This window comes from Lutra lutra, chromosome 15, assembly GCF_902655055.1.
Source record: "Lutra lutra chromosome 15, mLutLut1.2, whole genome shotgun sequence".
NCBI classification, from domain to species: domain Eukaryota; kingdom Metazoa; phylum Chordata; class Mammalia; order Carnivora; family Mustelidae; genus Lutra; species Lutra lutra.
Window position 1 is genome coordinate 42,404,870 of NC_062292.1, and position 24,756 is coordinate 42,429,625.

General features: G+C 54.6%; 2 protein-coding genes across 7 annotated transcripts in view; one reads left to right on the forward strand and one right to left on the reverse strand.

Annotated features, from left to right (window-relative positions):
- The window catches only part of PPFIA4 (PTPRF interacting protein alpha 4), a 47,615-nt gene extending 35,200 nt beyond the window's left edge, over positions 1-12,415 (forward strand). For 3 of the 6 annotated variants that reach the window (XM_047704731.1, XM_047704732.1, XM_047704734.1), the window contains 5 exons: positions 2,756-2,853; positions 3,521-3,696; positions 5,844-5,912; positions 9,433-9,607; positions 10,076-12,415. In XM_047704731.1, coding sequence (XP_047560687.1) covers positions 2,756-2,853; positions 3,521-3,696; positions 5,844-5,912; positions 9,433-9,607; positions 10,076-10,125 — 568 coding nt within the window. In that variant the 3' untranslated portion in view covers positions 10,126-12,415. Of the gene's footprint in view, positions 1-2,755; positions 2,854-3,520; positions 3,697-5,843; positions 5,913-9,432; positions 9,608-9,743; positions 9,852-10,075 lie in introns of all 6 variants that reach the window. The other 3 variants (XM_047704730.1, XM_047704733.1, XM_047704729.1) reach the window with 2 other exon arrangements.
- Positions 12,416-16,656: 4,241 nt separating this feature from the next.
- Positions 16,657-19,497, reverse strand: MYOG (myogenin). Its single transcript, XM_047703674.1, has 3 exons — positions 18,956-19,497; positions 18,128-18,209; positions 16,657-17,523 (listed from the first exon to the last, which is right to left on the reverse strand). Exons 1-3 carry the CDS (start codon positions 19,487-19,489, stop codon positions 17,402-17,404), a joined length of 738 nt encoding a protein of 245 aa, XP_047559630.1. The 5' UTR covers positions 19,490-19,497; the 3' UTR covers positions 16,657-17,401.
- Positions 19,498-24,756: the final 5,259 nt, after the last annotated feature.

Below are 24,756 nucleotides of genomic sequence, written 5' to 3' on the forward strand. Positions count from 1 at the left end.
GGAATTTTCCACAAAATTCTGGATGTCTGGCTTCTCTTAAAAACTGGAAGATGTGTTGACACATTCTAGCGTGGGGACAGCTAGCTGGAGCTGGTGGCAGCCGCCCTCCTACGGCAGGTAGACTCGGTCTCCAGATCTGCATCACTCGCTGTGGACCTGCTTCACCGCAGGAAGCACTGGGGCTGGGGAGCCCGGTGGGCAGTAAAATCTAGGGCTTGACCGTCGTTAGGAAGGCTTTTCAACACGTAGCTTCAAATCACACAGGTCGCTATTTCAGCCACGTTCTTTGTCTTTTACCTCTAATGCCCACAGCCAGCCTGCAGGAGAGGTATGACCCCGGCTCACGCGCTCTCAGTGCCACTCAGCTGGATAGTAGTGCAGCTGGTGTTCAGACCCAGGAGAATGAGAGGATAATGCGATGAATGTTGGGGCTGGGAGCGTGTGGCTTTTCAAGGTTCTCTTGGGAGTCTGCAGACGTTTCTCGGTCTCTCTGACTCATAAACCAGGGAAGGTTCAATTCGGAAGGGATCTAGCTGGCTTCCCCATTTCACGGGGAAGGAAACTGAGGCACGGGAAGGAGCATCAGGGATGGTAACCGAGTCCAGCCCTCTTGCCACCACTCTGCAGAGCCTGTGATGCTAGAACTCCCTACTGTGACCTCCCTTGGCACTCCCCAACCCCTTCCCAGGGCTGGAATCTCTTGTCTCTGTCCAGGAGGCTGCCAGGCCTTGCTGCACCTGTTCCCCACTCAGTGATGGATAGGGCTGGGGAGAAGAGGGGAACCCCCCTGCTGAGCTGGGAGACCTGCGCCTGGTGGGGTAGGGGGTCAGTCAGCCCGGCCCCACCCAGCATTCTGGAGGTCCTCCTGACGACCCTCTGCCCAGGCCCCTGGAGAGTCTCAGCTCTTTTCCTTGGAACATTGTGTTCTCTTGAGTGGTTTTCCTAGAGAACTGGCTGTTTTGATAGAAGAACCCGCGCACACGGTCATAGCAATGTTCTCCTGATCGTGGTGCCATTGCTGAGGGCCTGGATGCCTGGATGCTCCAGGGGCTAGGCCAAGCCCATCTGTGCACCATTCTCTGTGATGCTCATGGCAGCTCTGTGGGACAGAGGTGGCCACATCTCCATGTGCTGAGGGCCACCAGGCTGGGAAGTGGCACAGCTGGCATTCAGACCCAGGCTGATCTGACTTTAGATTTTTGCCATGCAATGCAACGGCTTTGAAAGCCCTAGGAATTAGACAGAAAACGATAGCAAGTGGGATCAAAAGTAGACAGAAGGCATTTCCAATCAGGAGGTATGTGTGCACCTGCTGCCTCCAGTGGACCATGGCTTAAACCAGGGGCCTGAGCAATCACTGGTTGCCTTGGGCCAGAAAAGAGTTCCTAGAAGTGGTATCTGTGAGCTTCGAGGGCTTGTTCTAGGAAGCAGGGCTGCCTGGGGAGAGCTGAGGGGAGAGAAGGAGGGAGCAGGCAGCATGATTTAATTTCACAAGGCAATGGCCTCAGTAATAGAGTTGGGAGGGAATGTCTATTCCTATGTTTGATAGATGACAAAGCGCAGAGAGGCTGAATGACAAGCAGGTTCAAGGGAAGGAAGAACACTAATGAAAGGCGGGATGAGATGCCTCGGGAGGTAGTGAGTTCCCTGTCTCAGAGGAGCTCATGCTACTCAGAAGGATTCTACACAGGTGTCGTCTGCATGAGATGGGAGCTTGGGCTGGTGGTCCGTGGAGTCTCTTCCAGCCTACAGATTCTGTAGCGTCCTTCTGGCTTGTTATGATTTATTGAATGCTTACTCTGCACCTGGTACTGGTTAGGTACTCTTAGTATTTTCTGCGAACTATTTCATTTCCTTCATTAAGCATTTATGGTGTTTACTGTGTGCCAGGCATGATTCTAGGAGTTTGACACATATCCGTGAACAAAACATGTTGCCCTCATGGACTTTACATTCTAACTGAGAGAGACAAACAAGGATCTATCCATCCATCCATCCATCCATCCATCCATCCATCTGTACTGTGTGTGTATACATATATAGTATGTTAACAGATAAAAGGCACTAGAAAAAAAAATTAGACCAGGGTAAAGGGGATTGGGAGTACGAGCTGCGGTCATGATGGCAATGTTACCATTTTAAATCAGGTGGACAGGGGGACCACTGAATGGAGAAGATGACATTTGAGCAAAGACTTAAAGGAGACAGGGGGTGAGCCATGCAACAGATAGGGGAAGGAATGTTCCAGGTAGAGGGAGCAGCTAATACAAAGGCCCTGAGGCACATAGGCAGGCATAGTGTGCCTACTGTATTTGAGGAAGAACAGAGGGGTCAGTGTCCAAGGCAAATCATATAGCATGCATAGGTCATTGTTAAGACTCTGAGTGAAATGGGGACTCAAAGAAATATCTGTAGGGATCTTTCTGTAGAGTCCTATCTGTATGGGTCAGGTATCTGTAGGGCCATTCCAGTGCCTAGAGAGTGGTGGGAGCTGTTGCTTCATTCAGGGAACTTTCTTTCCATCAATCAGACCCATACCCTGGCCACAAGGGAGGACCCGGGGTGGGCAGAGGAGGGGAAGTGGCCTTGGGCTGGGTCACGTGTAAATCCTGGGAGGAGGAGCACTGTTAGGCTGGGGGCTCTTGGAGCTGAGAGACATAGGCCTGGATGTGCTGTGCTGGTGTTGGATGTGGGGTCGAGGTGGTAGGAATGCGGCCCCACGGAGACTTGGCTTGGGGGGGCTCTGTGCCTGCAGAACCAGTCTTCAGTACGGTATCATGTGTCTGAAGAGGCTGAATTATGACCGGAAGGAGCTGGAGAAAAGGCGGGAGGAAAGCCAGCACGAGATCAAGGGTAAGCTGGCCAGGCTCCTTGGGCAGCCTTTGGGGAGCAGGGTCCTGCCTCGCTGTTCCCTGCCCTGGGGGAGTGGCGGGGAGAAGAGGCATTCTGTGCCTCAGGGAAGCTCCAAACGCTAGTGGGGACCCTCAGCCCCAGTCTGTGTGAAGAGGGAGACATAGTCCCTCCCAAAGGATGTTGCATCTGGTGGAGAAGAAATAGTCCTTGCTCAGTCAGCCGTAACCCCACCCTACCCCAACAATGGCCACCAACTGGACAAACACAGTGACTCCCCTAGGACAGTGCTAGAAACTGGTGTGGGAACATGCTCATGGAACTTGGTGATCTGGGCAGCAGTGGGCAGAAAAGAGAGGCAAGTCTTAGAAGACTCTTCGAAGGTGGAAAACTAAGAGGACCATTCCAGTCTGGGGGCAGGAGAGGGCCCAGGCAAGTGCTCTGGGAGGACAGCCAGGAGCCGGCTGGCCTGGCCTTGAATCCTATGGGCTGGCAGGGATGGAGGGAGGTGGGGCTGGTTCTCTAAGAGAATCAGCCAGGGAAGACGGACGAAAGACAGAAAGTGCGGCAGACTGGCGCTCTGTGTCCAGGGAGCCCCATTTCTGTCCCTGGAGGGGGTGTGGCCAAACCTGTTGCCTCTTCCTGGTCCTTTTCTTGTTCTGCCCTCCAGATGTGCTTGTCTGGACCAACGACCAGGTGGTTCACTGGGTCCAGTCCATCGGGCTGCGGGATTACGCAGGAAACCTGCAGGAGAGCGGCGTGCACGGGGCCCTGCTGGCCCTGGACGAGAACTTTGACCACAACACGCTGGCCCTGGTCCTCCAGATCCCCACACAGAACACCCAGGTGGGCGTCCTTGTTCTCAGTCTCAACCTCAGGCTCCCTGCTCTGCCCCACTCCGGTTCTCTCACGCTTCCGCGCATGGGTTTATGGATTTGTTGGGGGGATTGTTCTAGGGGGGCTGTTTCAGAGGGGAATCATGATGGCCTCAAAACTCCAAGTGGTCCCGGTGCATAGCCAAGGCATCTAGGGAGAACCAGTGTCCTTCACATACAAAGCCCACCCAGCCCAAGCCCTGCCATGGACACTGTGGGCACCCCGCTCCCTCTCCCGACCCCATCTTCGCATTTGACACTCTGCGGCTATCTTTCCCTCACTCTGCTTTTCTGACCTTTTTCTTAGAGGGGAACTAGCCCTGGGGTCTGAGGGGATCAGAGAACCCACTGTCTCCTTTGTCTCCTGCCCTGAGGATCTGCTCCTGGGGCCCCCAGGCTTGTGAAAGCTAAATATACCAAAGAATACGGCCCAGAGCCTCTCCATGCCAGGGCTGTGTCTCCCTGTCAACAGCTCAAAAGATGAGATGTCTCCTTAAATTACATTTCGTAATTATTACGGAGCTGCCATCCAAGACTATCTAAACTCTCTTGAACCTATTTATATGCTTGGCCTTTCTAACTTCCTGTGGGTGATGGACTACCTGTTGTGCAAAGTACTTCCTGATTTTATTTGTCCTGAATTGGGCTCCCGCAGGGGAAGGGAGGGTGCTGCCTCCTCCTGACTGAAAGGGTTTGATCCAGCCTCACCTTTTGTCATTTCATCAACTTTGATTGTGTTGCCTCGGGGCCCAGGCCTTTGTCACTCCAGACGGAGTGGTCTTAATTCTTTTAGGCTTTCCTCATATAGCGCCTCTGTGCCCTGATCATTTTAGCCGCCCTTGTCTGGACTGTTTGCAGCTGTCAGGCCTCTTGAAATTCAGCCACCAGAGCCACGCAAGCTATTCTGGGAGCAGATGCGTGTTGGCTCGTGTGAGGGTCGGCTGTGTCGGCTCATAGTTCTGCGGGGGCGTGGGGGCGGGGAGGGGGGTGGGTGAGTTGGCCTTTTGGACATATTGGGCGCCGTGCAGGGCCAGTGTGTCCCGTAGGCCCCCTGCGGTGACCCCACCAACCAGTCAGCGCGGAGAGCACAGATCCCCTGTTCTCTAAGAAGAGCCGAGGTCCCATGTCCCCTGTGGTTTTTCTGTATGTGCACACTTCTGACCTCCTCAGCTTTCTAGCCTGCTCCCACAGCTTTGGGAGACCTTTCCGAAGTTTTTATCAGCTTCTCCCCCCACTGCCTGGAGGAGCGGTGTCTTCCGGGTACTTGGACGTGGACTAAGCTTCTCCCTTCCCGTCCCTTAAGAGAACATTACGTTCTCAAGACTGACAGAGGCGGTCCTTATGAAGCTCTGTGGTTGCCGTTTTCCACCCAGAAACAGGCTTGTTCTTCTCCCTTGTTGCTCTCCTGTCTCTAAATGCGTCCGGGTTTTGTGGCCAGCAGTGCCTTTGCACCCAGCAGCGGGAGACCTCTCTGGTGCTTGCTGACCTTCTGGTTTTCCTGGCTGGTCCATTTCACTCAGCTCTTAGAGAAAGTGGCCGCTGACCCGATGTGGAATTCTTCATCAGCAATGGTTAAAAGTATCTGGTGGCAGTTTCGAAAACTGTTGTTCCTGGCATTTCCCAAATCTCCTGCTGAGTTAGGCTCTTGGGAAGCCAAGCCCAGGCCTATAGGCACTAGTCAGCCCAAGGGCCACTAATGTCTGTGCCTGAGCAGTCCTCCTGGTTTAAATTTTTGATATGGAACCTTATGAAATATGTTTCTTTAAATAAACTAAATCCTTATTTTCTGTGATCTACGTGCTTACTGCCCCTCCAGAAAGGGAGGAAGGCATGATTTTCTCATATAGACAGAGTGTGAGGCCACGTGCTCTATGGTCCCACTTTGTACAAAGTTACAGTTTTCCAGTGTGCTCTGTATGAAAGAATCCTAAGGTTTATAGTTTCACTTCCAAGAACGCACGGAGGTTTGTGTGAAGGTGCAGTATTGTGTGAAGGGCTCATGGGCTGAATGCATTGGATACTCCATCTCTGCCCTTGGGCCCTAACGGGGGCAAGATGGCGTAGAGGTCATTAACTCTACCCCTTCCATCTCTCTGCCTCTAACCCTATGGACTCCAGGCACGCCAGGTGATGGAAAGAGAGTTCAACAACCTGTTGGCCTTGGGCACAGACCGGAAGCTGGATGATGTGAGTACTTGGCTGTGAATTAGGGGTCTTTGGGATTTGGGCACTGTTGGTTCGTTGGGTTGAAATTCATGAGTTGTGTTCTCCTTGGGCTGATGATTGGTGGGTGGCCTAGGAGAGGAGAGCTGAGGGGATGAGGATGAAGTCAGGGACTTGGGGGAGAGGCGCATGGCCAGGCCTAGAGGAGTCTCCATGAAACTCCTTGTACAAAAACTAAAGGCTTCTATGTGTTATACTTCATCTAGCATCTTTCAGCTCTGTGCCCCACCGCGCTCCTAACCACACAGGATCGGAGGCTCCCCTCAAAGGCCATCTCTTTGGGATCACACCTTTTTCTTCATTTCTCAGACCCCATCTCTCAGTGCCCTTGGTACAGCACAACTCCAGCCTGCTTCTCAGGATTCCCATCCCATGCTGGAGTGGTTGTTTGGAGGTCGGTGTTATGCCGAGGTCCTTAAAGAAGTGTGTGCTTGCTCGTTTGGCCGTGGGGTTTGACGCTCTGGCCCGGACGTTTTTCAGTGCGGCTTCCTCTGCAGTTCTTCTCTTGAGTTAACTTCCAGCCACGTTAAGGTTCTCCTCTCCTGGCCTTCCCCCCCCCCGCCCCCGGTCAGTGAAAAGCCAACCTTTTCCCCTGGGTTTCGTCATGCCTTTCCCTGAGTTTAGGCTGGACTGTGTCCGGGGGGCCCTGGGCGTTCTGAGCTATAATGCTCCCTCCCAGTGGCGATGCCTCACAGAAGATACCTGTTTCCTGAAGAGGCAGCCCCCTCCTCAGCCCTCCTTCGCTCTTCCCTCCTCCCCCTCCCTTCCTCCCTACTCACTTTCCAATCACCAGCCTTGCCTGGCTTTGCCTGTCAGGTCAGGCTGGGCTGCCTTGGCTCCAGACAAGTTAAAAAAGAACCCAGATTATTTATTTGTAACATCTCCATCTTCAATCAGATCTGTTTCTTTCCGTGTCTTCAAGGACTGCGTAGCTTCCCTTTCTACGTACTCCTGCCCCATCCAGTGCCTCTGTTGACTTTTGGGCCTCTTTTTTTGGGACACCCTTAGTGTCCCCTACGTATCAATTAGTCTTTCTCAGTTGGGTTTAACAGGGCCAAAGGCCACCTTTGTGGAGTGGCTGTTCTGCTTCAGTAGCTAGGATACACTCAACAATACACAGAATTTGTGGAGGGGTTTTTCTTCACAGAGGCACCTTGAAATTTGGAGCGTGTTATTTACACACACATAATATATGTGTGTATGTGTGTGTGTATGTACTCCTGTCAAGGAGATAAATTGCCAGACCCCACCTGCTGTCCCTGCTCCCAGAGATCTTAATTTTGCCAGTGCCCCTGCTGTGTGGACCCTCCTCTCATCCCCCACACACCTAGGATCTTAGATTTCTTTGAAGCTGCTTAGAAAAATGACACCTCTACACATTCGCGTGGGGCTTTCTAGTTAGAAAGCTATTTATTCCTTCAGTCCTTATAAAAATATTCTTTGAAGGCCTAATCTGGGTCAGGCATTGGCCCAGGCAGAGGGGTATAGTGGTGACAGACATCTCATTTTACGCTAACAGTCATCATGGGGGATGGGTTATTACCTCATGGGACTGACTGATGAGGAACTAAGCTCAAAGGGGTAGCTTACCTGCTGTCCCAGGCTGATGCGTGGCAGAGCAGGGATGGAGAAAGTATATCTGAGTCCTGTTCTCTCCCCTACATCTTGCTGCTTCCTAGAAGCATGCAGAGCTAGCCAGCCTCTCTGGCTTGAGACATTGGGCTCAGTATTGAGTAGATGATGTCATCTTGACAGCACAGAGGGATTTCTGGGATGCAGCTAGGTGTGGGGCTGCAGAGGACTGGTTCTTGCAGGAAGCTCAAAGTCAAGGTAATGGGAAGGAGGTGGGATTTGGTGATGGCGGGTGCAGGGGAGGTCAGAGATCCAGGGACACTGCTTCCTGGCCAGACATCTAGTACAGCCTCAGCAACCTTGAGCTGTCTCTTGTACTGTTCCTCTGTCTGTTCTGGTTCTCAGTTTCCCCCTCTCAAGCTTCAAGGGTTGCATCCAATTCTCCCCCTACATGGAGAGCAGAATTCCAGGGGAAAGAGGAGGGGAGCAGGAGGAACATCTATTAGGGGACAGGTGATATAGACATAAGTCTTAGGGTTGCTGAAGGTGGAAATGGGGGGGGGGAAGGAGCAGGGATGGAGCAAGAGAAAGAGAGAGAGAGAGGGAATGCACTCTGGGCTAGGTTAAGGGGAGGATCATGGAGTGGACAGAAGCAATGAGGAAGGTTCCTGATGAACTCACAGGTGGGATGCCTGCATAGGAAGCCAGCTGCCATCCATTCATTTAACAAATATTTATTGAGGGCCTACTGTTCCCAAGCACTACCTTTGCAGCTGGGAATATGTTGGTTGGAACAAAAAAGATCGTGGTCTCTGTCCCTTGGAGCATAGAATTTGAAAGAGGGAGAGCGTTGAGGGAGCGGGGTGTTGGGGAAAGGAGAGGGAGAGCTTATTGATATATCATAAGTAAATGGAAAAATGATACTAGGGTGAGTGCTGGGACAGAGGTCCATAGTGCCAAGAAGTGATAGGAGCCCTTGGCTTCCTCAGGGCACAAGCAGCAAACCCCAAGGGCTTGGGGCTGGGAGGGGCTGTTGAGGCCAGAACTGGTGGGTTAGTGTCCCTTGCTCCTCTGGCAGCTCTCGGCCTGCCCCAGTTCTGACAACAGGGGTTGGTTTGGGGGTGGGGGGAGATTAGACATGGCTGCCAAGCAGGGTGGAAGTGGGCTCATCAGGGTGAACTGTGTGGAGGGGCCTCCTGTAGGGTTATGGCTCTGGGTGCCCTTTGGCAGACAGAGTTTAGGGACTCAGCTGGTAGAGGGCAGAGGCCCCTGGAGCAGCCTGCCTCTGATGGGCCATTCACCTGATCCATCACTGTCCCAAGGTGATCTCACTGGATCCCACTAGGGACAGGCAGCCAGACAAAGAGATAGGGCAGATAATGTCCTTCCTATTTTACAGAAAGGGGAGCTCGGAGAGGTCGCTTAACTTGCCCAGGGACACGGAGCTAGTAAAATGGGTGCACTTCCAGCGCCCGGGGCCCAAGCCAGAGCGAAGGCAGGAGGGTTTGGGTGGGGGCTGGCCGCTGCCCATTTCCCACGGGACGGACGAGGCTGAGTGGTGGGGGCGGGGGTAAATACTTGAAAGGTCCGTGGGCATCCGCAGCTCAGGTTGAGATGACGGGGCGGGCAGGGAAACAGTTAAACTGCAGGAGGCTGCCCGACGACGACGGTGACAGGTCGGACCGCGGGGACCGCACCCCACCTGGAGACGGGGAGCATCAGAGCCTGTTAGGGCCCGCGGGAGTCCTCTCCCTCCTTCTGGTCCATCTGACAGATGGAAGCCCGGGGTCCAATGGGGGAGGTGAGCCTGCTCCCCGCCGCCTCCGGGTGGGACGGGCGCGGCAGCCCCAGGAGCGGCCGCGGGGGCCCTCCGCGCAGGCAGGGAGTGACGGCCCCCGCGTGTCGCGTGCAGGGCGAGGACAAGGTGTTCCGGCGCGCGCCGTCCTGGAGGAAGCGCTTCCGGCCGCGGGAGCCGCATGGCGGCCTGCTCGGCGCCTCGGCGGAGACGCTCCCGGCCGCCTTCCGCGTGGCCAGCCTGGGGCCGCTGCAGCCCCCGCCCGCGCCGCCGAAGAAGGTCACGCCGGAGGGTGAGTGACGGGCCGCGCGAGGGGCCTGCGGGCGCCGCTGCACTAACGCTGCCGCCGGGCCGGCGGGCGGGCGGGCCCCGCCGAGCGCGCACTAACCGCCGCCCTGTGTTCTCCCGCGGCCGCCGACTCCTGCCAGCGGGGACGGCGGGCGCGCCGAGACTGGAGCCCTCCACGGTGCGGACCTACTCCTGCTGACCCCCCCCCTCCCGCCCCGGCCCTCGCGGGGGTGTGCCCGTGGCGCGGGGTAAGTGGGCCGGGCCCGGGCCGCACGCCCCCCCCCCCCCACCCGCCGCCGGCCCCCAGCTTGCGCGCGCTGCCCCCGCCTGGCTGCACCCTCCGCCGCACCCCGCTTCCGCCTCCGCCGGGGCTCCTGGCGCTTTTGCAAGCTCGCTGCTCTCGCCTGCATCCCGGGGCTGGGGACGACGCCCCACTCACCGCGCAATTCCTCTTTCTCCCTCTCTCTCTCAGCTCGCTCCCACTATCTCTACGGACACATGCTCTCCGCCTTCCGGGACTAGCCACGGCCCCCAGGGGCAGCGTCCTCCGGCTGAGTGGGCTCAGCTGGCCCTGGTCCCTCCTGCTCGTTCCCCATCTTCTTACAACTCCTGGTTTCATCCGTGACTTTCCAGTTGCCCTGGACTTCAGAATATACTCCTCAATCCCCTCGGCATCCCACTACCCTGAGTCCCACCGTGTGCCCTTTGTAAGTCTCTTGTGGCTGTGGCTGGGTGTCCGGGTTGTCCATGCTTGGGATTCTGCAGAAGGGACTGGACGACAGCAGCCCAGGGCCGGGTGTGACTTCACCCTCCTTTTTCTGGACCTAACCTTGTCTGGACTGTGACCTCCACCAGAGACCATGATGAGGTGCCAGGGACTAGGGATGGCCCTTCTAAGAAGATGGCACTTCAGACTCTGCCTTGCTTGGGCCGTGGGGCCTTCCCATCCCTGTGCACATCCCAGCTGTCTGACATCTGGTTTCAGCACTCCCAGCATCACACCTTTCCCAGCTCATCTCCACCAGGGCACCTCCTGTCTCCAGGACCTCCTTGGGGGCTGGGAGGGGCTGCAGAAGGCCCCATTCTCTCTCAGGATGGTGAGGCTGGGGAGGAGAAAGGCTAAGCTGGTGATTCCAGGCCTTCGCTTAAGATGAAACCCAGACGTGATTTGGGGATGGATCTGAGAGAAATGGGCTCCTGAACTTTGAGCCAAGGTTAAGGACGGGGAAACTCTCAGCCCTCCACCCAGTGAGAGGTGCAGGTCGGCCAGCTGGAGGGAGAGCCGATTGCCTGTGTCAGCCTTAAACCTCAAAGGCAGGGGGGAAGGTGTCCTGTCCTGCCCAGCCATAAGGTGTAAGGGGGAGTTGCTGCTGGGGCAGGGCTGGTGGGGGGTGGGGTGGTGTGGGGTCTTGGCTCTGGGGCAGAAGAGAGCTACCCGTGCACTGCCCACTTCATTTCCAGTATTCCCTCCCTTGCTGTCCTCCTCTGCCCCACCTCTTTAGTAATCCAGCCCCAAGAATATACACGATGGGTGGGTTGAAGATACATTGAGCTCCAAATCAGATTTGGGAAAATGTAGTGTGAAGCTTTCTTCTCCTGATCTCTTGGGAAGAAAATAAAGCTTCCCCTTCTGTGAGTCCTGTCCTAGGTCGAGGAAATCCATTATTAATGAAGGCCATCACTCTCCTGCTTGTCCCTGCATCAACCGCCCCTGGTTCAGGGCTCTTTTGGTGTGCAGGGACCGCCTCCTCTGGAAATTCCAGAGACATCCCACCCCTCCACCACCGCCAGCCTCCATCATTTTAATTGCTTTCCTCAGCAGCGTGCTGGCCGCCGGTTTGGTCAGAATGCCATTCCCAAGAAATCCCTCCTCCTTACTCACTTCCTCATCCTGCTAAAACGCCTGGAAGTGTTTGAGACCCAAGTTCAGGGTGAGTTGATGGACCCCAGTAAAAGGAGGGGAGGAGTAGCTGGAGCCGGTTTCCTGGAGAAGCGCCAGTGCCGAGCCGTCCTACAGGTGACTGAGCAGCTGGTTTGCAACCTGATCGACATGGGTTCTGAGGGGCTCAGCTAGCAGGTGGTATAGTGGGTCCGAGCACCCTGGCCAGAATGAGTGATGGAGACTGGGGCGATGCCAGGGCTTGGAGCCCTCTGCTGTTTTTCAGTAAAGATGTCCACCCGTGCTGGGGCCGAGTGGGCTCCCGCGTGTGGGCACGGCACCAGCTGCTCTGTTCTCCCTCGTTGTTCCTTGCCCTCCTTGCTTGGCAGTTGACTGCAAATGGAGCTGGAGGCTTTCTTGAGCAGAAAATGAGTGGGATGGAGGGAAAAGGCCCCAATTCCTGGGTAATGGAGGTTAAGATTATGGAGAACCCCTAGATTACTAAGATTGGTGGAGGTGGGGACCACAAGGCCATCTGACTGCTGGCAGGGGACTTTTGATGGACCAGCCAAGTAGGAGACTCAGCCCCAGCTTCTCCTCTACACCTTCCCCCAGTCATGGTTGCCCAGGTGCCTGGGTCTATTCAGGGTGTCCTGGGAAGTATTGGAGGGAGGTGAGGGGCAAGAGAACTCGCGCATACAGTGCCGGAAGGCTGTTGTCCTGGTGTCTCTCTTGCCTCACAGTCAGAGTATTTTCTACTTGGAGAGTTGTTGCCAGTGCCCTGAACGCCCCCCTCACCAGCCTTGTGTATCTCGTCGGTACCCCTCTCAGTACTGTACTGGCTCAGTGCATCAGGAGTGGGTGTGTGGGTGTGGATGAGTGTGAGTGTGCGTGTGTACGTACCAATAAACAACCTGGTTTTAAGACAGCCTACACGTGGCTCTGGTCTTCTTTTTTTTTTTTTTCAACTTAGACCTCAGCAGACCTGTCCAGCTTCCTCCACAGTCCTCAGGGCTGTGGCTCCTCTGGGAAGTAAACATCTGAGTTTTAAAGACATCAAGTCAGGAACCTTTTGTTTACTTTCATACCCATGGGACTGCTGAAGAAGCTAATGTTCAGGTTGCTTGTGTCAAGGGAGTTGAGGACAAGGAGTGAGGAGCCCCGATGCTGGGCTTGACTTCCTCTTCTTCCTGTCTGCTCACACGGTCGAGCTCCACCCTCCTCCTGGCCTCCAGGGCCACTGTGCCCCTGCTCCGATCCCCCCGGCTCACGCTGCAGCAGCCCTCGCTGCCTGTGGATCAGGGGCCCCTCCCCTCCACATGGCATGACGGGCTGCCTGTGACTGGGCTCCAGTGCCCCCTCCCTCACCAGTCTGAGTCCACCGAGTTCCAAAACGTCTGACCCCCAGCCCCATCACCAGAAGGCAGCAAGAATGCCTCTTGCCTTCCCTTTGCAGCGACGAACCTTCCAGACCCACGTAGAGCATCACCGGGGAGGCATGGCCAGCTCCTCCCCAGCAGAATTACATAAGCAACAGCCCTTTGCTCCCTGGCACTCTACACCACCATGCTTTGCAGGCTTTCTCCTTGTCTGTTCCCACGGGAGCTGTGAGGAAGCCCCTTGGGTCTGTCTTATCGATCTCCTGATCCCTAGATGGACACACTCGAGTAAATAAATGAATCAATCTTATCTCAGGGGGTTTTTATGAGGATTATTATTAAATAAAGTAAAAGTTACTGGGAACTATTGTGTGCCAGAACCCACTTAAGTATGCTCAACGTATTAGCTCATTTAATTCTGCAGCCCTGTGATGTGTTTATTGGCTATTTTGCAGGACAGGAAATTGTAAAGCTGAGACCACACAGCTGGTAAGAGACAGATGTAGGTTCCAGAACTAGGCCTTCTGACTGCAGTGCCTTGTCCTCACTACAATATGTATGTTATAACTTCTGACTTAAAGCCAGGACTGCCTACCAAATGTTATTTGCTTCTCTCTCTTTTCTTTGCTTCTGTTTTAAGTGAGCTCAAGCCTCTGTCCCTTGGCTCAGCCTCCTCCAGCTCCCTTTCCCAAACCCACACTCATGTGTCACTTGGCTTCTATGGTCTTCTTTGGACTATGTTTCTTCTGCTCACCTAAACTGTGGACTCCTTCAGAGCAGTGTAATACACCGTATCCTTCCCAAGGCTATCACTATCCCAGACACTGATGGCACAGGGTGGCAGAGTCCGTAGGCACAGGGGACAGGATGGGAGCCAGACAAGGCAATCTGTGACCCAGGAAGGGCACACAGAGAAGGGAAGATGCTGGCCTAGTGCCTGCAAGCCTCTGGGGGGTCGCCTCCCACCACTCCATGACCAAAGGTAGAACTGACCAGCCTTGGTGACCAGCTGGCTGCAGGATAAGATCCGAAAGAATCCAGAACAACATTTTTTGGACTGAAAACTATTTCCCAGTGTTGCCATCCACTGGGATGGGGAAGGTGGAAGGAGCAAGCGTGTGGGGAAATGTAGGTTTAGTTGTAGACACGCTGAACTTTCTGTCAATGTTTGTAGAAAAGAAAGAAGATTCTAGGTTTCCATCCTATAACACTTTCCTTTGCCTTCCTTAGGAATGCTCCAAGCAGAGCAAGAGGCCAAGAGTCTGTGTCTCGTGGTTGCTTGTGGCTGGCGGGTGAGGTACAGCCACAATTGCCATGGGGTGGAGATTGGGGGTTACCACCCACGCCTGGGCTGTGGGTCCTTAGCCAAGACTCCAGCTGAACCTGGAAGCTTCAGTCCTTCTTCAGCTCTGGTGTACCACCAGGCATCCCAGCTTCAGCCTGGAGCCCAGAAGCCAGGAAGTCAGACAAGTCCAAGGGATGAGACATGTTGGTGATGGGGGGATGGGACACGTTGGTGATATGGTTTATTCATGAAAGGGACACCTGATTTGAGAGGGCTCCTCTCTCACCCTCCATTGCCCCCTCCACCTCCCTCTCCAGCTAGTCCAACCAGCTACTACACCAGCAGCACTGAAAAGGTTTTCCAGTTTGCCAGATAGATGACTGAGAAGTTGGATACCTAAGCAACCCATAGTATTGGAAACAACAGCTAGTCCTGGAAGCATTCTGCAGTTCATGCTAATTAGCTAAACGCTCTGAGAAGTCCCTGTTTACACACAGACAACCAGTATGCCAATTCTTGAGTAATTCTTATCTTTATGTTCTAGAGGATTCCCTGAAGTCCATTATTAGGTAACATTTGATTAACCCGGTTTGATTCATTGCAGGTACTTCCACTGGAGACTGGATTTAAGCTAATTTCCCTAAAGAACTACCACTCATTATTCATTAATTGGAGTCTTATCTGTAATTTAATTGGGAAGGCTAAGCATCTAGCTCGGGAAAGGCCCAGCGCGTTGATGACAGTTGTGTATTCTGTGCAAATAATGGCTGAGGTTGAGCTTCCATTTGCAAAGTCTTCTGTTCACACCTGTGAGATCCCAGCACCTTGTCGCTCTGGTGGGAGGCTTAAGGACTTAAAGACCAAAGAAGAAATAGGTAGACCGTGGCCACCACTAACAATGGTCGGGAATGTTGACACTGATGGCCATTGCTGAGGACTGTTCATTTTTATCAGGCTAGGGATATGAGCCTCAGTTTCCAATTGATGTGATAAGTGAAGAAGAATAGCTTAAAAAAAATATATCCAGCCACTCCAGAGCCTGTCAGCTGTGTAGCAGAGATGAGTACGCTTGTCCTTGGCTGCTCCTAGGCCCCCAGTGAGAAGCAGGGTGACTGGTGGGATTGTATCCACCTGGGAGCTTGGGAGGCAGCAGGGACAGAGGAAATGAACTTGAGGGAGACCCCCGCCTCCCTTGAATGTGGAGTTCAGCGTTTTCTGTGGGTAGTGAGGGAGTGAGTGTAGATTCGAGAGCCAAGGTGCTGCGCCCAGGCCTGTGGCCTTCCTCATCTCCAAGGGCAGTGAGTCAGGGGGTGCTGAGGGTCCTGCAAATGATGTAAGTATTCCTCTTCGGCCCTTCCAGAAAAGGTAAGACTATAAACACAGGGACACAAATGCAAGAAGACCCCACAGATGGGGCAAATGAAGCCAGTCTGGGACTCCCAGCAGGCCCAGCTTTGACTGGTTGGAGACAAATGGGCCCAGGGCTCCCTTCTGCACCCTCACCTTGGTCCGTGAGCCCAGAGCAAGTGCAGAATGGGTCCCAGAGCCTGGGGGGTCAAAATGGGCGAAGCCCACTGAAGAACTGAGTGGGGGCTAGGATATATCACGCTCCGAATCCCCAGACTCCTGTAATGATTCTGAAACTTATAATTTCCAGTAAATCAGGCAAATTTAGCCTAAAGCAGTTGGAGTTAATAAAATTTTTAGTAGATGCTCATGGTCCATTCAAATTCTAGCTTTTGCTCTCTCCCCAGCTAGTCGTTAATGTAATTTCTGTTCAGAATCTCAATTCTCCACCCACCTTCTCCCTTCAGCCTGTAGTTGGAAGATAACATCCCATGAAGAAAACCCCAGCTTCTCTTCCGCTGATTGTTCCTTGTGAGGCCCACCTCCCGCCCCCCACAGAACCACCTTCATCCTCTGAGCTGTGGGCAGGGGCCAGGATCCGCTTCAGCTTGGAGGGATGGAAGGGTGTGGCAAGGGGACACGCTGGTTGGCCTGCAGGGAAGTGGCAGAGTCTGACCTCCATCAGGCTGATTTATTCACGTCCCGCTTTCCTGCAGGGCTCCTGGTAATGTCACACCAGACAGGAGGCAGGGATTAGGGAGGGGAAACCCACAAATTCCCCCTCCACAACCCTGCCTGCAGGCTTTGGGATGAGCGCTGGGCATAGAGCATGGTCATTAGTTGGAAAAGACGGGACCCTCTGGGCTTGAAGACGGAGCACATAGACCGTTGCAGTGTCCGTGAACACGGAAGCGCACTGCAGAACGCAGTCCAGGCTTTCCTCCAGGCCTTGAGGGGTGTGTGGATCTGGTCTTTGCCCAGCCGGTGCGCCACACCCAGCTTTCTTCATGGGGGAAACAAGAGCAGAGCTCCCAGGACTTAGTGACCACAGCAAGACAGTTGCCTCAGCTGCTTTTGAAACCCCACTAAATCCAGTCCTTAGGAGGCACCTAAGAGGGGGAGGGGCAGGAGCGGCGGGCACGCCCCCATCATCACAGACGCTCTTCTAGCACCCAGTCTTTATTCATTTTTTTAAAAAGAAATCCAAATAAGTTAGCAAAAAAAAAAAAAAAATACAAAATAAGTTCAAAACCACACGATGCTTAGTTAAGAAATCACCCCAAGAGCCCCTGCCCCCCTCCCTGCCTGTCCCTGGCAGCTCGTGCACAGGAGACCTTGGTCAGATGGGAGCTTTACAAACAACACAAAACATAAAACCACTGGAAGGTTCCCAGTATTCACTGCAAAAGCTTGGCCCCCCAGGGACTTGGGAACAGAGGATTGTTCCTCTCCCTTTCTTCTCCCTCGATTCAGGGCAGGCCCAGCCCAGCCACTGGCATTGGGAAGAGATAAGAACAGGAGATGCACACAGCTCATCCTGGCCAGGACACTGTCTCCGGCTCTCAAACCACTTTTCTCAAGGGGGTGGAATTGGCGGCATTATGAACAAAGGGAAGCTCCTGAGTTTGCCCCCTGAGATGGGGCACACATGAGGGGCACTCTGGCCCCCTGCTTCATCTCCCCGGAAACAGGATGCTCCTTGCTGTAGGGAGTCAGCTACATGAGAGTAGCTGTTCCCTCTCTGGGTGGTGAGTTAACCTTATATGGATGAGGAAGGGGACATTCTGGCATTTGGCAGCCCCGGGGCTGGCTTTCTGGCATCAGGACAGCCTGGCTTAGGACTGCGGGAGCATTGGCATCTGTGGCCAACGTTGGGGCTCCCACGGACACCCAGCCTGGCAGACGGTCTCAGTTAGGCATGGTTTCATCCGGGAAGGCCACAGAGACATCTTCCACTGTGATGCTGTCCACAATGGAGGTGAGCGAGTGCAGGTTGTGGGCGTCTGCAGGATCAGCTGTGAGCAGGTGATCTGTACAGAGAAGCAGGGAGGATGTTACCTGGGTGGTGAAGGGGGTGTTGAGATCCAGGACAGGGACTGAGCTCGTTGGGGGTGGCGCAGGTTTTCCCGGACAGATGGGTGAGCAAAACTCAAGAATCCTACTCCCCAGCCCATGCCTTTCCCAGTGCTCTGCGCGCACCCACGTGTTTATCTGTGTGTGTGTACACTGAACACATATGCCTCCTCTCTGAACTCCCCTAGTTGGGTTAGAATTTGAAAGCAGCTACTCTGTGGTGGGGCCAGGACGGCGTCTCCTGGGAGACTGGAACTGCCTTTTGCTGGCCCCATTGTGCAGGACTGACTCAGCGATTCCCTGTGGATTCCCCTGGAGCAGGGACATTCTCCTCTCCATGGAGCAGGTCAGGCCCCAGGCATGGGCTGGGGAGCTGCAGGAGGCCTAGACCGGTCCTTAGCTGGTCAAGATCTCAAGGAGGCATAGGGCCTTCCGGCCCACCGTTTGGGACCCTGGGTTCAGCTGTTCCCTGGAGACACCAAGGGAAGAGGACTGGAGCAGACAACTGGGCCTAGAGACAGGCTGATGGGGTTGAGCCAAGGTTTGGAGGGTCTCACTTACCCGCTGTGTTGGGGCCAAACTCCAAGGTGCTGCCCCACTCTGGACTGCAGGAGGCGCTGTGGGAGCTGCATTCGCTGGGCACCTGAAAGACAGGGTGAAGGCCCAAGGTCAGAGCACGGGCCATTTTTGGTGATGTCTTTCTGTCCAGTTCCACGGGGCGAAAGCTCCCATTGTGGGGTTGGACAGTGGGCCACAGGCTGCAGCGCTCCAGCCCAGGGCAGCCCCCAGCCTCAGGATCTTCACAGGCAGCAACTTTCATGCTCCTGCCTGACCACAGAGCCCCTGCTTCCAGGCCTTTCCTGTCCTCCATCCTGGGTGGTGAGTCCATCCTCACAGGACACCCAGCCTAAAGGGGTCCCAGGTTTTCCTGACCCTAGGATAAGGATGGAGGAAGCAGGTGCAGGTCGGCCGGGGCTCTGGGAGAGACACTGGGTAGTTGTTCTCTCCGCTCAGCCACATACCCAGGATGGGGTGGGGTGGGGGTGCAAAGTGGGCCTCGGCCGTGCCTTTCAGACCCCAACCCCAGGCACTGGGATGAACCCTCGCTCCCACCCAGGCTGACTCTGGATTTGTTCTTGGATCCCCTTCTTCAGTCCTCTGCCACCCCTCTCCACATCTGCTTCTACCCTTCTACCTTCTACCCTTTAGCCTGGCTGGAAAGGACAAAGGGACACCAGAGGTCAGTTAGACAGCCCCGTTCTGACGAAGGATCCCACCTGTCACCTGCTCCCACCCTCCGACCGAGCACACCCCCCAAGGGTCACGAGGCTGTCCAGGGTCTCCCGTGCCCCCTGCCCCCGGGGCAGCCAGGGTGGGACAGCCACTTACCCCTGGCTGGGGCCCGCCACCGGCCTGGTAGCGGAGGTCCCGCTCTTCCTGGTGGAGGGAGCTGAGCAGGGCCTGCAGGCGCTCGATGTACTGGATGGCGCTGCGCAGGATCTCCACCTTGGGCAGCCGCTGGCTGGGGTTGGGCAAGGTGCTCCTCTTCAGAGCCTCAAACGCCTCGTTCACCTTCTTGAGCCTGCGCTTCTCCCTCAGCGTCGCCGCGCGCCGCCGGTCCACTGACACCGACTTCCTCTTACACACCTTGCACGCCCATGGCAGGCACTGGCCCAGGCAGTGCTCGGGGGTCCCCAGCCCCTTGTCCTCGAGGGGCCCTCGCACCTCGGGGCTCAGGCTGAGCTCGGCCCGCTCGTAGCCCGGCGGCTCGAAGGCCTGGAGGTGGACGGGCAGGTAGTTCTCCCCGTCATAGAAGTGGGGTTCCTGGTAGAAGTAGGGGGAGGTCTCATACAGCTCCATGGGGTCGGAAAAGACTCGTTCCCCAAGCTCCTGCAGCCCCTCACGCCAACTGCTGGGTGCCATTTAAACCCTCCCCGCTGGCATGGAACCAGAGATAAATATAGCCAACGCCGCAGAAACCTGAGCCCCCCCTAAGCTGTTGCTGCACATCAAGACGTTTACAGTGGATTAGATGCGACTCCCCTTCCCTCTCCCCGCAGCCCCACCCCACCCAGCCTCCTGCCCCAGCCTGGGCTGGCTCCTGTGCACGGGGAGGGAGGCCATCGGTGTAATTTGATTAGTTTTCATTTCTCAGCAGCCCCTGTGGGGCAGGGGAGGTGGGGGAGGACACACATTCTCCTCTCATCTGCTCCTTTCAATTACTCCTAGCTGGGCGGCCTGCCTGGTTTCTCCTTGCTAGTCCCAGAGAAGTGCGGTGGGGGTGGGGGAAAGCCTAGGGAAGGGAACAAGGAAGGGCAGGGTTCAGGCTGGAAGAGGCCTGAAGAAGTCAAGGTGTCCGTCCCCCTGCTTCCTGACAGCACCTCAGCCAGCCTCCATCCGTTGGAAGCATGAGACCGCTTTGAATTCAGGGTGTGTATGGGGGCTCCATGTCCAGTGGTAAGAAGGAACCTGGAGAGGAAAATGACTTCAGCTCCTGGCTTTCTAAAGCAGCCTGGATGTCTTATATCTCATAGGTCTCCAGTAATAGAGGAAGTGGAGGCAAGGAGAATTTTTTGGTCTTTTTGGCAAAAGTCGGTAGAAGTCTTCCCTTTAACACAGCTGGTCAGAGGCAGAGCAAGAATGAGGACTTACAGGGCACCTGGGTGGCTCAGTGGGTTAAAGCCTTTGCCTTCAGCTCAGGTCATGGTCTCAGGGTCCTGGGATCGAGCCCCGCATTGGGCTCTCTGCTCAGCAGGGAGCCTGCTTCCCCCCACCCCCCGACTCTCTGCCTGCCTCTCTGCCTACTTGTGATCTCTGTCTGTCAAATAAATAAATAAAATCTTTAAAAAAAAACAAAAAAAAAAAGAATGAGGACTTACAGGCTTACCCCTTGCCACCTTCCCCGTAGTAGCAAGGTCAAGATCTAGGAAACCCTCTGTCTCCTCCCTCTCACCCTCCGGATCATCTATCTGCCCTTCTGTGTTGCCTCTTCAACTCTGTTTCCTGCCCCATGGCCAGCCTTTCCTGACTGCTTGGTGTGGGTGGGTGGGAGGGGGAGAAAGCAGAGCCCTGCGGACTCACTTTGAATCTCGCCTCTCCTCGACCACCTGGTGTGGTTCTGCATCTTCTCATCTAAGCCATCAGTTTTACATGTAACGCGTAGGTCTCAAATGTCAGGGGGAAGAGGGACTACTCCATCTTTAGGCTTCTCAGTCCATGGTTACCTCTCAGCAGAGGGTTTGGGGTCTGAGAGGACCAATCCTCCCAAGACTGTGGGCTGGCCTGAGAGACCAGCGGTGGACAAACGCAGTCTTAGGGCTGAAGAGTTACAGGGATGCCCCAGGCAGGGTCTCTGCCCTCAAGGACCTTAGCAATAGTAGACCCTGATGGTTACCTAGTTCTCGCCAACCTGTGATGCCTGAATCCCCCTCACGGGTGGCCATTGTCCAGCTGTGGCTCACGAGGCAGCTTGTTCCACTGATGTGCAGCTCTAGCCATGGGGAGGCCTTCTGGATTTTGGACTATGCTGTGATGTCTTCCCTTTTTTATCCTTTGGTCCTGTTTTCTTCTCTAGGAACCAGTGGACTAAGTCTGGTTCCTCCTCCACTTGATATTTGAGATTGATGTTATAAGTTCCAAATGGTGACAAGGACGATAAGAGGTGGAAGAATGGTGCTGGGGACTCAGAGAGGACTTCTTAAAGATTTTTATTTTATTTATTTGACAGAGATCACAAGTAGGCAGCGAGGCAGGCAGCAAGAGAGGGGGAAGCAGGCTCCCCGCTGAGCAGAGAGCCTGATGCAGGGCTTGATCCCAGGACGACGGGATCATGATCTGAGCCGAAGGCAGAGGCTTTAACCCACTGAGCCACCCAGGCGCCCCTCAGAGAGGACTTCTTAGGGGAGGTGAGCCCTGCATGGAGCTTGAAGGAGCCGGCTTTCCTGCCGCTCACCGTCTATGGTGAGGAGCCGGGAAAATGCTGGTGTCTGTTTGGGGTAGGGAACAGAGATGAGGAGGGGTGGCACCGGGGCAATAAAAAAAAAAACCCTAAGCATGTTGAGGGAAGCAGTGAGGTCTTCACAGGGTTCTGGATCTTCCCAATGTGGCAGCGGTTGGGGGCGGGGGGGGGGGGGGCTTTGGGTTCTAAATCCTGCTTTGACTCTGCTTTGACCAACTGGGCTGAAGAAGTGCTATTTCTTTTTTTTTTTTTTTTTTAAAGATTTTATTTATTTATTTGACAGAGAGAGATCACAAGCAGTCAGAGAGGCAGGCAGAGAGAGAGGAGGAAGCAGGCTCCCTGCTGAGCAGAGAGCCCGATGCGGGGCTCGATCCCAGGACTCTGAGATCATGACCTGAGCCAAAGGCAGCGGCTTAACCCACTGAGCCACCCAGGCGCCCCAAGAAGTGCTATTTCTAAAACACATCCCGCCAAGCAAAGAAAAAAGAAAAACTTTGCCTCAGTTTACACCCCAGTCCTATGAACCCTGAGGAAAGAAGTGATATGGAAGTTACTATGGAAACCAAAAAATTTCATCCTTTGGTCCTTTTGGGATGCAGTCTGCCTTGCCCCTAAACAGTGTGTTCACATCCTCTAAAAATGGAAGCAGGAAAGCTGGGCTTGTTCTGATTTCCAGGATCTTACTATCTATTTGGCGAGCAGGGACACTCAAGTGTGAATGTTAGATTGTAATGTAAGAGCGCTATTTTAATTCAGCAGGAAACATGGGGGCCGTGATCGATTGCAAAGGAGTGGGCTCACCAACTAACGTTTCAGGAGTTTATGGAAAGTCAAAATCACCAAAGTCTGGTCTCTGTGGAAGGCTTGAGGAGGAGGAGAGTGTTGGGCTGGCTCTTGGAGAACAGGTGGGATTTAGATGAGAAGAGAGGAGGGGAAGGGGGCTCTGGGTGGAGGGTTTGCATGGCTCTCTGGGTTCCGGTAAGTAGGCGATCCAACGAGTCTGTACAGATGGGAGGGGGCCTAACTGGACATGGGCAGATTCGAAAGCTGAGACAAAGAGACCCCATAGAAAACCATAGCAGTGATCCAGGAGTGAGGTGCTGAAGGTCGGAGCAACCCACTAAGTTGGGGGGAGATAGATTCCACCAGGAGAGGGTGTGGGGATCAGCTGGCAGAGGGATGGTGTGCGTGTGCATGCATATGTGTGAGAGGGGAATGGTTATTGTAGTGATGAACACGGACCATGGAAACGCCCAATAAGTATCAGTCCCTTTCCTTGCTTTGTCCTCTCTACTCCTGGCCTCTCTCCCAGGCTATTGCCCTGGCTGTCACTGCCTCCAGGGGACCAGAAGAGCAGGAGTCAGGGAGGGAAAACCTGGCCCCATCCCAGATGTGCATCTATTTTCTCACTCACACCTTTCAATCAAGAAATATGTATCGCACACCTTGTGCTGCGTGTTGGGGTCACCGATGTGAATAAGATGTGGTCTTTGTGCCTGCAGCCTAGTCACAGTGGAGTAAGGGACATGAGTACACGAAGTTCTCTAGCCAGAGTGGGCCGTGTTAGCTGGTGGAAGAGTAGTTTAGAAAAAGTGCTATGCTATAATCCAGAGAAAGAATTTATGAACTCCCCCCCCCTTTCTCGGCTGAACCCGGTTTCCTAGGAGCCCACTCTGCATCATTCCCCGGGGCTGGGGCTGCACCTGGGTGGGAGCAGGAAACAGGCTCAGCGGCCACTCTCAGGTTCAGGTGTGAGTTTGGTCTTGTGTGTGTAATGTTTGTCTCTAACCAAAGGTGAGGCAGGGCTGGAAGGTTAGGGTGGTCTTCTGTGCCTGGGTTTCAGTGAATCCCTGTCTGTAGATGTGTTTGTATCTGTCTCCCCCGTGTAAGTGGCCTAAGGACCATGTCAGGGCCCAGCTGTGGGGCACAGACCCTCCTAGGACTGAGAAGCTAGGGTGGCCCAGGCATCTCTGACCTCAAAACCCTGGTGGGGGTTCCCACCTCGTTTCTCTTTCATAGCTGAGCTGCGGAGCAGCCGTATCTCAGGGTTTGGCCTTCCTCCCCTGCACACTCACCCACCCCACGCAGGCTGCCCTCTGATGGATGGGAACACATTGGTGCCAAGCACAGAACAGCCTTTGTGCTCCGCCACCAGCGGTGATCCGTCAGCTCTAACCTGACAGCAGGGCGTCGGGCCCTAATCCCCACTCCTGCTGGCTTGGGCACACGGGGGGGCCCCCTGCCCCAACTGTAGCCTCCTCCATCCGACCCTCTCCCTCCAGAAGAAGCCCTTATCTCTGGCTGGGGCTCCAGGGCTAAGCTGTTTGTGCCCCTACCCTGTCTGTCTCAACTCAATTCTGTCTATTTGCATGCTGGACTGATCTCATCTGCATGGTAGTGGTTGGGTTTCCGAATGCCCAGAAATCCCCTTCCCCTGCTTCTCGGATCCTTCCTTCCCCCTCTGCTGCACTCCTAGTTCTACTCTCTGATTCTTAGCCCCTTCCAGTCCCTGCCGACCTCACAGGTGGGCTGACCTGGGCTGCCATGTAGCTTGGCCAACATCAAAGCAAGTTTTCCATTCTGGAGTCTCAAGTGCCTGGCAATAGAGAAGCAAAAAGAAGAGTCTGGAAAGGGTGGGGGCTTCGGGCTTCTCCAAACAGACCTCATTTTTTGTTTTCTTCGCCTGGGTCTCTGGGTGTTGTGGATGAGAACTGGGTGGGGGTTGGGTGGAAGGAATGTATGTACATTTCAAGGACCTAGATGCATGAATGTGGCATACAAATCAGCTTGATTATTTGGGGAGCAGTAGCCTCATGGCAGGGTGAGAACCCATCACAGAATCATAGAATGTCAGAGCTGGGAGGTAGCGAAAGGATTAGCTCGTTCACCTTCTTCCTTCTACATGCTGGGAAACTGAGGCCCAGAGGTGGGATCAGATTTGTCCAAGGGTGCACAGAGCACCAGTATCAGAAGTCTGAAGGGTGTCGCTCTTGGATGGCCCGATTTTAGGCCTTGGGGCTGAATCCAGGTGTCTCCTCTCCCTCCCTGAGGCTGACAGGTAAGGAACACACTTCATGTGAGTACGTGATTTCCAAGTGGCAGTCCGTGAGGGGACTGGAGTGGCTCCAGGCTTGGAATGGAGAGTCAGGGAGACGTGAAGAGATGAAGACAGGTGAAGGGGATGAGAGACACTAGGCTAGGGAGACCAAGGGAAGCCTGGGGGTTTGAGACA

What these genes read in the sequence shown, in the direction of transcription:
- MYOG (XM_047703674.1), bottom strand. Translation starts at nt 19,489, where the DNA reads ATGGCACCCAGCAGTTGGCGTGAGGGGCTGCAGGAGCTTGGGGAACGA. An exon ending in GTGGCGGGCCCCAGCCAGGG is followed by an intron (nt 18,210 to 18,955) that starts GTAAGTGGCTGT and finishes CCTGTCTTTCAG; the next exon opens with GTGCCCAGCGAATGCAGCTC. An exon ending in GTTTGGCCCCAACACAGCGG is followed by an intron (nt 17,524 to 18,127) that starts GTAAGTGAGACC and finishes TTCTCTGTACAG; the next exon opens with ATCACCTGCTCACAGCTGAT.